Here is a 13,194-nt window from a genome sequence, read left to right on the forward strand (position 1 = left end):
GGCACTATTGGAGGCACGTTGCATGATTCCTGTGTCTGTGTCTAAGCTAGCTAAATAGCCAGGGATGATTAGGAGGCTATTTCCTGATTGGCCGGCGGGATGAGCGAAACTGATAAATTCTGGAAGAACAGGCACAGCCAGGGTCAGAACTGCCCGCATGCACAGGAGAGAGGCATCTGCTCTCTAGGAAGGAAGAGGTAAGTATGACAATACCAGTAACCACCTGATTACGAACATTGTTTTCAACTCAAGCAGAGTGACCTAGGGTACTAGGAAGCAGGATTTTTATAGCGCTAACATATTACGCAGCGCTGTACATTAAATAGGGGTTGCAAAAGACAGACAGATATATACAGTGATACAGGAGGAGGAGAAGAGCCTGTCCAGAACAGCTTACAATCTAGGAGATTATGGCAGCAGCTCACCACCCACCAACAAGTTTAGCTCCACTTTAAAGTGTACCTAAACTAAAATACCTTACATAAAAGGGGTAGACAACTGAGTTATTTAAAGCAAAAATGACCCCCTCTATTTTTTTACGGGGTGGGGGGGTTAAAGACAGAATGGGAGCACAGAGCCTCCTGGGATACATACGTCATACATCTCAGGAGGCTTCTGTCTGCTCCCTCTGAGATCAGGCATGCGCAAAAAAAAGCTTTTTCTCCAACGGGGAAAAAGAAAATCGCACACATGCGCCATGTGATCTGCACTCTTTTTGTGCCCATCTACATCACCAAATTTCGTGCGTGCACAGTGTGGTTGCAGTGCACCGGGACAAAGGGGGATTCCAGGACGGTGCGGCATCCGATCCAGGAAACCTCCGGTGGCATCAAGTGGTTTGCAAAAGTAAAGGTTTTCTTCTTTAACTGGTACACTACAGCTGGCAATTGGCCATTTCAGACTTAGGCTACATACACATGTGCAATGGTTCTGGTCCAAAAATTGGCTCCAAACAACCGTCTTGGCAGATCCACGGTCCATGGACGACGAACGATGGTAATACAAGTGAAGGGGGCGAGAGCACAGCGGGGTGCCACTCTGTCGTTCTCCCCTCTCCATAGAGCAGAAATACTGTATGTACAGCACTCGTTCATGCATCATGCAGTCGTTGGAAAGAAACGTGAAAGATCCTTTCCAACCACAATTATTGCACATGTGTACATAGCCTTATACTGCGGTTCCTGGAAGAAACGTCACTTCTGGACGACACGACGAAGAACCGCACTGCAAACACAAGGGAATTGCATGCAATCTCTTTGCCCTGAGATGCAGTTTTCTGCTCCTTGACAGATAGCTGCAGTTGTTTTGCACCTGGGAGCAGCTAACCAATATTATTATTAAACAGGATTTATATAGCGGCAACATAATACTCAGCGCTGTACATTAAAACCATGAATGGAAAAGGACCTATGTATGCCTTCAGAACAACTCACAAACTAATATACCTTCTAGAAGCTACACCAATCATGCACAGAATCACTCATGTCATAATGTAGCCATCAGGCAAATCCTGAAACCGGAAATAACCGCAAAATCATTTCCAACATAACAATCTCTCATTCCCAAACCAGAAACTGTGGTGACGTCAGACGTGCGTAACCCAAGTGTGGGCGGAAGAGGCGTCAGCTACTGGCAGTGTGCGGAAACAGGAAGTGAGTACCGAGTTCCTCTTCCGGTCTCTTTCTCACATCTTCAAGCAACATGGCATCGTTTGAGCAGATGAGAGCAAATGTGGGAAAATTACTACGGGGTATCGATAGGTAAATATATCAGCCCACGGGGGTTTGGTTGCTATAGTTTTATGTTGTTTGGTTTACGTGGGTTTTAATATTTCAGATACAAAGACTTAGGGCAATCATTGTTTTAAAGAGGACCTGTCGTTTAGTTTTATATTGAGCTGCTTTGCTCCCAGAGATATTGTTGGTGATTTAAATATTACAAATGGTGAATTGTGAGATCTGGTATTTTGCTCCACAGATTAGGAGGCAAGGCCGGTGTGCTATGATAAAGCGATATAGATCGCTTTGTATCATAAACAAAGGCCTAACAAAACTTGTGTTCCTCCGTTTGTTGATTATGAATTCTCTGGGTAACCGAGGATCATTGAAATGCCTCATCAGCATCAAGCCAACGCTCAACCCATAAATCTATTTAGGCCATATGGGAAGAAATTTTTGGCAGCTGGCAGCCCCAGTATTGTGACCCAACTCATCAGTTAGCACCCACAACAGCGGGTGTGCCCCCAGGGTTTGGGGAGATCACTACAGGACAATAAGTTGTCACTGTACAACAGGAAGTGCCTGCACAAGGAGCCCCGTTTAGGAATGTTTTCACACTCCTAAAATGTTTTGTAATGCTCAGTGGCTCAGTGGTTAGCACTTTGCAGCCCTGGGTTACAGGTTAGAATCACAGCCAGGACACTATCTGCATGGAGTTTGCAGGTTCTCCCTGTGTTTGCGTGAGTTTCCCACTGGTATTCCAGTTTCCTTTCACATTCCAAAAACATGCAGTTAGCTTAAAGAGGAACTAAACTCAAAACTTCAAAAAAAAATACACTTATCACTTCTTCAATCCCGCAGGGCAGTCCGATCCCTCCGGGGGTGTCCTGCGTCATCTCGGCATCCGTCCCAGACCTGGCGCTTCAGGCGCTGCCGTCTTCTTCCTGTTCTTCATACCTAGGCCTGAAATAGGGTGACGTAGAATGGGGAAAAAAATTTGCCAATCTCACTGCATATGCATGTGATTGGCAAACTTTCCCTTTGCGCAAAAAGCCTCGGGCATGCGCCGAAGGAGTGCCCAATAGCCTCCCGGAATGCCTCACGTAGGTATCCCAGGAGCCTTTACACTCCTATTAATTCTCGATCGAGATTGATAAAGTGCATCCCGATCACAAGCTTTAGTTCCACTTTAAAAAAAAAAATAAAAAAAAGCTGTGACTGATATGCTGTTATGCTGCACAAAAATTGATGGCTGGCATGACTTTGCAGATCACCGTACCAGGATAACAGACAGCACAGCTCCTCTGCTGAGATAAGGAGCTCCGTCATAGTGAAAGGTCGATGCTGTGTGCGAAGTACTGTCAGTATAACAAATTCACTCTGATTACAGGATGGGGGAGCACAGCAATGACCCTGTTAATGCTGCTGTTTCTAAATGGATCTGTGTTTTATAATATTTTTTTGTCTTTCTTTCATATCCAGGTACAATCCAGAAAATCTTTCTACTTTAGAACGCTATGTGGAAACTCAGGCCAAGGAAAACGCCTATGACCTGGAAGCCAACCTAGCAGTATTAAAACTGTACGTATTTTCATAAATTAATTAAACTCTTAATCGTGTATTTATGTTTATGCTGTAAGTAATCAGGCTTCTAATTCATGTTTCCAAAAAAGAAAAACATGAAGTTTGAAGATGCTCGCAGTTTGAAAATCAAACTTTTAGGACCTTACAAAGACAAGGAATATTGCAGGGGCTTAGTTAAATGGGTTGTGTAAGGTCTTGGAGCAAAATGATTTAGATTGGCTGCACACCTATGCTTTTCTGTAAATGTTAGAATTTGCACACTGCTCTATACACTGACATATTGCTAGGTACTGTTGGCTTGTAATGTTCAAGCTCATCAGCTGCATAATGATCCCTCTTTGGCCAGTCCCTACTTCCTTATAGCACAATGGCCATATTGTACCAATATTGGACAGATGCATTAAATAGGAGCAGAGCTACAGATTGTTTAGTCACTTTCACTAAGCAATAGTAATGGGGAGATATCTGTTCAGCAGGGTGGGTGGCTCAGTGGTTAGCACTCTGGTCTTTGCAGCTCTAGGTCCCTGGTATTGTGACTCATCAGTAAGCACCCAAAACTGCGGAGTGGATACTGAAAGGTGTCGGGTGGTGTGCCCAGGGTCTGGGGGAATCACTGCAGGACAATAGGTTGTCAACCTACAACAGAAAGTGCCTGGATAAGGGGTCCCGTTTATAAATGGTATTTGTAATGAACATGGGTTTCGTAATGCACGGTGGCTCAGTGGTTAGCATGTTCGAATCTCGGCCAGGGCACTATCTGCAAGGAGTTTGCAGGTTCCCCCTGTGTTTGCCTGGGTTTCCTCCAGGTACTCCAATTACATGCAGTTAGGTTAATTGGCTTCCTCCTTAAAAATTGACCTTAGACTGTATGAAAAACATACAACCGAGGGACATTAGATTGTGAGCGCCTTTGAGGGACAGCTAGTGACATGACTATGGATTGTTCTCAAATCCATGTAGCTTATCTTTACATAACATGTTAGATGCTGAAGGGGGGAGATGTTCAACTCCCTCTGCATATACACCAGAGGTAGATACATTTTAGGAGTAACCTGCATATTAATTGTTAAAAAATGAACACAAGTATGTAATTGGAAGCTTCAGGGGGCACTCCTCTATTTTTTAGTAGAGTATAATGCTTTCATATTATAAAGGTTCTGAGTGTTTCTTTCTGTCTTTTGTAGCTATCAGTTCAATCCAGCTTTCTTCCAGACGACTGTCTCTGCACAGGTCCTCCTTAAGGCTTTGACCAACCTACCACACACAGACTTTACGCTCTGCAAGTGTATGATCGACCAGGCTCACGTATCCTTTTAGTCTTATTGCATGAGAGATGCGACGAAAAAAACTTTTATCCATAAGCGTTACTTGAATTTTGGACCGATAAAGTGTAACCTTAAAAAAATGAATAAATAAAGGACAAGCAGGAAGGTTTTGTATGGCAGAAGAGACACACTATGTTATTTTCTACAATAAAGGATTCTCACCTTCCTGCTCGCAAACTACATTGTACATTCAAAGCTCGCTTCTGCAGGATGAGCTAACTTGTGTGTGCAGTGCATGGGGATTAGAAGAAAGGTGCTCACACATCTCTTTAATATGACAAAAGCTTATACTATTTCCTTTGTTGTGTAAAAATTAACTTTGCATTCAGAAGCTTGCTCGGCAGCACTAGACAAAATACAGAAAAAATCCAGTCAGTTAGAAAAGAAAAAATGTCATTGCATAACTAGGTACCGCATTCTCCCCAAGCTGGTTGTGGAGAAGCTGCTGGTGGTGAAAGAGTGGGAGAAATTATATAACAAATTTGGTGTTCCTAGTTGTTGTTGCCATAAGAATCCAGTAACCCCTTTAATTCTGTCAGATTTCTACTGTCCCCTATATTTTGATTCAACTTTCTAATATCCGCCCTTTTATTATGCCTCATTTTTCCAACTTCTTTGTATTCTGCCTCAAATGTCCAGTGCCCCTGTATTGTGGCACAAACTTATAGTTATTACACAAAAACGGCTGGGTGGTTACTGAAAAGTGAAAAGGTGGTGCACCCTGCTAAATAAGCCTGTGGGGAATACGAAGGTAGACTAGCTGTTTTCAGAAATTGCAATCAAAGCAAAGATTTTTTGTTTTTTTCTTTGTTTTTTTGATGAGAAAAGGGCTATTGGGGAAAAAAAACTTGCATGTACTATTAGATGGAATGGCAGAAATATTGGCAAGGGGCACTGTAAGAGATAAATTAGATTTCGATAGAATGGAATGCATTATTTTCTCCTTAACTTGTCAATATTCAGCAAGAAGAACGTCCAATCAGACAGATCCTGTATTTAGGAGATCTTCTAGAAACTTGTCACTTTCAGTCTTTTTGGGTAAGTATTCTCTCCTGTATGGGGAGGGGAGCAGGTTTGGTTTACATAGAAACTTGAAGACATATGTATTTTTATAAGATCGGATTGCTGCTTCAATTGCTGTGCTACAGAAGGGTCTAGTACTTCATAGCCCACCACAGAGCCAGTGACCTACCTGGGAATGTTTACAGCCAGGTAGCTTGAAGTAGCTAATAAAATATAGTGCACATTCTCTGAATGTTGGAGCTGTGGGTAACCACTGGTGTTCGGTTTTCCAGCCTGTTCTTGCCCCCATGCAGAAAATGAAATATAGATGGCTGCAATGCACCTGACTACAGGGACCTGGAATGAACATTGCACTGTGATGTGAGCAGCATTGCTATCCAGTGAAGGAATAGATTTTTGTGGTCGCTAATTAGGTTTCCGTTATGCAAAGCAAATGAATACATTTCTGGGGGACATGACTATAGACTACGTAAAGTGCTGTGGAAGATGTCAGCACTACATAACTGCACAAATATATTTTGCAGTCATAGTATATGTTAGGTTTAGCATTCGGGTCAAGTTGCAGTTGTGGGTTAGTGTTTGAAGTTATAAGTTAAAGTTGTGAAGTAAACCTATGCCAAATAGAGGCTGCAACTGCTGACCCCTGTTGGAAAACATTTACCTGGCTGTCTCTGGTTTCAGTACCTTACAAAGAAATCAAGCATTCTGCAAGTGAAGTCAGAACTTTTATTTAACGGTCCTAAATTAGCCATGCCACTAGTACTTTTTAGAAAAAGGTCAGAAATTGCTACCTGCATATTCTCAGGACTGGATTCCCCTATGGGACAGTAAGTGACAGGTTTTTCATATGCAGGTGTTTGTGTGATTTGGCGTGTTTGATGAATAAAGGATGTTGTTAAACTTTCCTATCCTAAATATAGTATGTAGTTAAAGTTTCCTATTCTGAAACTTTGTATCTTTGTTCCAAAGTAAACCAGATTTTAGTAACCATGTTTTTTTCAATAAGTACTTGCTATCTGCACATTTGACTTTATTTCTAACTCTCTCATCCATTTTGTTTCTCCAGCAAGCATTGGATGAGAATCTCGAACTCATTGATGGTATTGCTGGCTTTGAGGACTCTGTGAGAAAATGTAAGTAACACAATATTTCATTTTATAAGGATAAAAAGACTTTACAGGTGATAGCTTTGCTGCTGTCAGGTTTTACTGCCTGAGTCATTGACCTTAGACACCATGCATGATGGAAATTTAGGCTTTTCAGAACCAGTGACTGCATGCTCAGTCCACATCACTTGCTCAGAGAAGTGCAGCCAGGATGATGGTGGCTTCAGAGCCTTTATCTTTAAAAACAGATTACCAATGGCAGGTAATAAATTTCCCTATATCTTCTTTGTCTTTATTTCAGTCATCTGCCATGTTGTGGGGATCACTTATCAGCACATAGACCGGTGGCTTTTAGCAGAGATGCTTGGAGATCTGTCAGGTATGTAAATAAAAACCAGTCCTTTTGGAAATGTAGAATTAGAAACATCTGCATTCTTTTGTCATGGTCATGTGCAATTCAGATGTGATCAGCAAACAAGATTTCTAGAAAAATATTTAGGGTCTGCAGGCTAATGCAGACATTGCACATTCACACATCAATGGATGCAAAGATTAACTACACTTGGGAAACCAGACAAATAAAATCTATACAGGTGTATCCCTATGCAATGCAAAAGATTTGTAGCACTGGGAGGCTTTGGTTTGCAAAGCTAGTGAATGCTGCATAACAATCTGAGCCTCTGTACAAATTTCCCTTGTACCCTGAGGTTAAGCTATTAAAAAAGATTGGCTTTGCACAGCCTGACTGCTACATGTGGTGTTTTGTCATGCTGCAGGTTGGTGCTTTGTCATGCTTTAACTATAGATATGGAAATGTGAAAAGAAGTTCACAGTGGGCAGTTGGGTGGAGTTTGGTAGACACTGAAAAGGGCACTAAGCATCCCCTGTGGTGTCCATATGAACAAAGGTAGCTCATCCATTCTTTTCATTCAAACACACCTTTCACACTGCATAACCACTGCGTGCTGCATTGTGTCCTCCAACCTCCTTAAAGAACTAAGGATAAGTTTTGTTGCACTGATGGGAGCCTCCTTTAAGGATCCAAACAACTTCTGCCCTGAGTGCATGAGGCATGTTAAGATGGCAGTGTTGTGCATTGTAAAAGTCTAATCAGCTCCCCTGCATTAGATTTCATGTGTATTTGCATATTCAAAATACAGGATTTTCAGAGCCATTATGTGATGGATGATAACGTGATGTAATTTATTTCCTCATTTTTTAGAACCCCAGCTTAGAGTATGGATGAGCAAATATGGCTGGACAGAAGGAGAAAACGGCAAGATCTTCATCTGTAACCAAGAGGAGAACATTAAACCCAAAAACATTGTGGAAAAGATTGACTTTGACAGTAAGTTTATCAGGATCGGTGCATGTGGTCTGTAAAACAATTGTACTTTATTTTAGTTTTTAGTAGTTTATACAGCGCATTTTCTAACAAGAGGACTTTCAACATTTATGGAAGGAATATATAATGGAATCAATAGAGCTGATTGGCTGTTTGGAGGACGGGTATTACATGAACACCTAAAAAAGCCCTGTTATAAGTACTAACATTTGACATATACAAAAACAAATATACCCTTCCTTTAAGTGTGTTGATAGATTGCAGTCCTCTGAAGTTTGTTTAGTTTTGTCATCTTCGTGCCATCTTTATTGCAGATACTAGCTTTCAAGCTTATTTGTCCTTCCTGAGTGTGCACACATGGTCAGTGTCCCCAGTAAATTCCCTGCTGATGTGATACGTGGTAATGCCCCAGAAGTGAATTGGGTGCAGCAGTGATTGCAAGGGATTCAGTGGCCATATTAGGGATTTTCAGAGACTGCACTTGCACGCACCATCCCAACCAGAACATGTGCACTCGTAGCTGAGAATATTTTTTTCATGTTGCATACTGTGTATGTATGCAATCAGGGACAGGAGAGGGCAAAGCATAGGACAGGGATATTTAGGTGGTCTTCTTTTAGATTACAATTGACCAAAACACATTGGCTTGGATTATGATGATTTTATACCTGAAATGTTAACCTACAGCCCCTATAGTAGGATTTATGTGCATGATAAAGGAACAAAAAGGCAAAGACAACAAATGTTTAACCTTGATTTGCAAACGTATCTATACAATCGTCAGTGCTTGTTCAAAGTTTATTTATCAGGGACCTGTTTCTTTTTTTTTACCCTGCAGGTGTTTCTGGAATTATGGCATCCTCTCAATGATGAAGAAAATTGAACCTATTTTATGTACAGAGTAGTCGTTACATCAGATAATAAAAGTGCTGAATTGACCCTCCCTTGTCTACGTCATTATTTTATTTGGAGATAATTGGATCATTGTTTTGATAGTAATCGATCAGTTTAAATAGTTTAAAAAAATCTACTTTGTTCAGTGTTTTAAAAAAAAGTGTTAATAAACGTTATATCTTTTTTCTGGGCATCTATAGCACTTCATATCCCAACTATCTAAACACAGTCATCTTAAACAAGTTACAAGCAGGCTTTCAACAAGTTCCAGTAGAGCTGAAGCATGTCTATAGCTGTTACTTCCATTACAATTTGTGCTTAGCATCCACATTTTCAAGCTGAATGATGCATTAAAGACCTGGGAAAATGTAGTGCCCTCTGCTCCTATACTAGCTAAAGCCCAAGGGTTAGACTATCTCTTTGGAGTCAAACACAACATACACCCTGCATGGGTTTATCCTCTGTGCTCAATGCTTTTTTTTTTTAGTTGAGTAGATTAAAAAAAGCAATACATGCAAGAGGGGGACTAGTTACAAAATATGTAGCGCCATTGACTGCCCCTCTAGTAAGAAATTGGCATTTTGTGAGGAATTGTCACTGATTTGCTGCAAGGTTAACTTTAGAGTACAATGAAAGTGTATATACCCATGGGTGCAAGTGATCAAGGTGATAATTTATCATTGTGGCTGGTAATTTGGTAATGTTTATAGATTTTATACTGTACAGGCTAGTACACAGGGGCAGATCTTCATATATAATATGATGAAATTACTTCATCTGAAAGTTTTTTAGCAGTTGACCAATTGTGAGAGACTGACTTTTTATTCCCCAATTAGTTGTGGATAGGGTGGATGTGCTGTAAATGAAGAATATGTGACAAAGTAAATCCAGTTGTAATTCAGAACACTTTCCTTATGGGGGAAAAGGATTGGAACACTTGTACAGTTTTGGGTATTCTTATCAATTAATTGCTTATCAAAATATTGATCAGAATAGTTGGTCCAGCACAAAATTGGCATTGGATCTGCTTGTGTCTATTAAACCTGACAAGTATATATGGATGTTAGGCGCAAAATATAAAAGTACCCTGGGCTCAAAACTTGCATGGAACCTCCAAAAAATCAAAGATAGTTTAAACTAACAATCTGTCAATATGACTGTATGTCCCCAAACCAAAATTAAGGCCAAGCCCATTTGGTGTCCTACACCCCACCCCACAGAAAAAAGTGAACCTATATAAGGCTGCTCAAAGATCCTAACCTAATGTGTTAATGTATGCCGTTAACAGCAGTTGGGAGAAACCATAATGAGATTTCCCAAGTCACTGCATGCTGTTAAACAGAAAAGAGAAATAATGTTTCACTCAATCAAGCTAATAACCAGTATAAGGAGCTCACAAGACAATTAGTCACACACAGCAAAAGATAAAAGCATCACGACTCAACATGAAGACAGCAGATAACCTTAACATTTCTAATAATCCAGAGCTTCTTTATTTCTTCAATATAAAGATAAGATCCAGAACCAACCAATTCTAATCCTATTCTGGGATCCCTACACATGCTAACCAAACAATGGGCACATCCCAACACAACACATGGACCACTGATATATATATATATATATATATATATATTGTGAAAAGTTCATTCTCAGATTAGAATGAATATAAACTAAAGAGTCTAAAAGTCTAAGCCATCTTGGACCTTTAATATCTACTTAATTACCCTATAATAAAATAGAAGAGTAAAGAGCTAAAGGTCAACATATCAAATCCCCAAGGACACACCATAAGAATGCAGAAAATTGCAGGTACACATTACAATTTGAATACTCAATTTAACATTTGAAGTTTTTTTCAAAGTTTAACTATTACTTACAGTGCATAACCTAAAACTAAGGCCTCTTTTGGATATACATTCTAAAACTACACGAATATCTGCTCTCGAGCACCATTTTAGATATCTGGGATCTGTTTTTAGTGTAAACTGCAGCATTTGGCATACCTGGTGTACTGTGCTTGATGTTGGTTGTAGTTTGATTCACTACACGCAAACACATGTATAACATTTTTCCCAACTGCTTCCATTTGGCTGAGCGAGTGGCAAACCAACACGATTTACTGTACCTCTGAATTTAAAGTGTATGGTAACCCAAAAATGTATGTATAAAATAAATGTGTTCTTTATTTATATCATATAACACCTTTTTTTCGTGATAATGATTTAACACTTGATTGCTGTACCTTCCATTTCTATGGCAGTAATCACTCATTGGTGTCAGAGTTTTTCCAAAGTGCTTACAAGGTTGATTCAACAATGATCACAGCAAGAGCATCTTGAACCTAAAACCTCCTGTAATGCAGAGTGTATTAGAGATAATAAAGTGATTGCAAAGGTACACTGAAAAGTTGCTGAGCTTACATATTAAAAAAACAGATTTTCAATTATTGGTTTATAGCTTGATAAACCCGAATTAATCCAAAATATAGCATCACTAAGCTTCATCATGAAAATGTGTAAATAAGTTTAAGCACAGCTTCATATTTAGTTGTATTTTACTGCTTCCCTTTTAAACTCCCAAGGGACCCACATAGTAAAATACTTCCCTTCAGCCCCCTCCCCCTGGAGATCTGTACTGTGTGACCTTGCTTGGAATGCTCATCAGTTACACAAAAATGTCATAATTGCTTTCTGTACATACATACCAATCTCTCTACTAATTCCTATGGCCGTACTTATTGAGATTCCAGCCATATTAATAATGGTATTATTATTTATAAACAGGATTTATATAGCGCCAATAAATTACGCAGCGCTGTACATTAAATAGGGGTTGCAAATGATAGACAGATACAGACAAGGACACTGCCACGAAGAGCTTACAATGAAGAGCCCTAGGAATGAATAAGCAAAGGCTATGCAATGTAAGACAAGGCCACACAGCTCCGAGCTCACACGGGACTCACTCTTGCAATTGCTGAACAAACATTTGTAGAAGCAAAATAAGGGACTGCTATTCAAGTGAACCTATTGCTTTGACCTGCATGCCCAAAGATCCAAAGTTAGAACATAAAATGCAACTGCCAAATATTCATCCCTATTTAATGTACAGCGCTTACTAATATGTTGGCGCTATTTAAATCAAATTTAATAATAATAATTCTTAATGACAAGTGCTGTACTAGCATACGTGTTAGTGCCTAGTGGACTATAACTGGCATCCCCGGCACTGGTTATTGCTGGTGAGGACAATAGCACCTGCCTAGAAAAAATGCTATCTTGCCTAATAGACTGTGTGCCCAAGAAAGTTTGAACAGTGGCATATTGGCCATGGTCTACCCTAATAATGGTTGTTGGTATTCCCTTCTCCTCTCATTTTACAATCAGGTTTTGCTGCCCTCCTAAAGGGGTGCTAAACTCTGGCCCGAGGGCCAAATTTGGCCGCCCAAAGGAATTGCGAATATGAATCGCAGCTGGCCCACCCCTGCATTAAAATAGTGCCGCTACTACAATTCCCAACATCACTTGCTTCTATAGACCAGCGGCCTCTCTGCCTATGCTTGGCCCCACATTGGACTGTTTTATAGAACCAGGGAATTGTAGTAGCGGTGCTATTTCTCTATTATAGGCTTGTTGGAGATTGAATTTTAAGCAAAAGCTTTTTGTTTCCATATGAACATGTTTTATATCTAAAAGGAAAAACTTGCTCAATTTGTTCAATAAACTTCAAGTTTTGCCAGTGACTTTTCTAAGTTTTTGATTTTGTCCCTCTGTGTATTTGAGTTTCACACCCCTGGGTTAAATAATACAAAAAAGGGAAGTATGGCTTCCATGGTCAAACAGTAAGTTAATTTGCGATGTCAATTGTTTATTTTCATGACGAAATTCAATATGTGTTACTTACTTTACAATATGACCACTGATAATGATTACCAAAAATATGAAGTATATTTATATTATGTTACCTATAGCTCAAGCTTCTACACATATGATATATCCTGTGTGTCTATTATTATAATGCTATAAAATGCTAAAATTATGTAAAATGCTATATAAAACTTATTCAGTCATTGTATATTTTTATTCTTGTATTCAATGACAGTTCTACTTAACAGCATATACCTATCCCCTGAAGAAGCCAATCATCGAAACGCATCGGTATAAAGCTGTGTCCTCTTGGATCATAATTAGGGATTT

General features: G+C 39.8%; 1 protein-coding gene across 1 annotated transcript; it reads left to right on the forward strand.

The window, feature by feature from the left end:
• The first annotated feature begins 1,630 nt into the window (after positions 1 to 1,630).
• On the forward strand, positions 1,631 to 9,044 carry EIF3K (eukaryotic translation initiation factor 3 subunit K). The gene is made up of 8 exons (XM_072430477.1): positions 1,631 to 1,760; positions 3,201 to 3,299; positions 4,487 to 4,607; positions 5,591 to 5,665; positions 6,717 to 6,783; positions 7,058 to 7,135; positions 7,979 to 8,104; positions 8,940 to 9,044. Exons 1-8 carry the CDS (start codon positions 1,702 to 1,704, stop codon positions 8,969 to 8,971), a joined length of 657 nt encoding a protein of 218 aa, XP_072286578.1. The 5' UTR covers positions 1,631 to 1,701; the 3' UTR covers positions 8,972 to 9,044.
• Positions 9,045 to 13,194: the final 4,150 nt, after the last annotated feature.

The sequence above is a fragment of the Pyxicephalus adspersus genome, chromosome Z (assembly GCF_032062135.1).
Source record: "Pyxicephalus adspersus chromosome Z, UCB_Pads_2.0, whole genome shotgun sequence".
Lineage (NCBI taxonomy): Eukaryota > Metazoa > Chordata > Amphibia > Anura > Pyxicephalidae > Pyxicephalus > Pyxicephalus adspersus.

What these genes read in the sequence shown, in the direction of transcription:
- EIF3K (XM_072430477.1), top strand. Translation starts at nt 1,702, where the DNA reads ATGGCATCGTTTGAGCAGATGAGAGCAAATGTGGGAAAATTACTACGG. An exon ending in GTATGATCGACCAGGCTCAC is followed by an intron (nt 4,608 to 5,590) that starts GTATCCTTTTAG and finishes GTCAATATTCAG; the next exon opens with CAAGAAGAACGTCCAATCAG. An exon ending in GGAAAAGATTGACTTTGACA is followed by an intron (nt 8,105 to 8,939) that starts GTAAGTTTATCA and finishes TTTACCCTGCAG; the next exon opens with GTGTTTCTGGAATTATGGCA.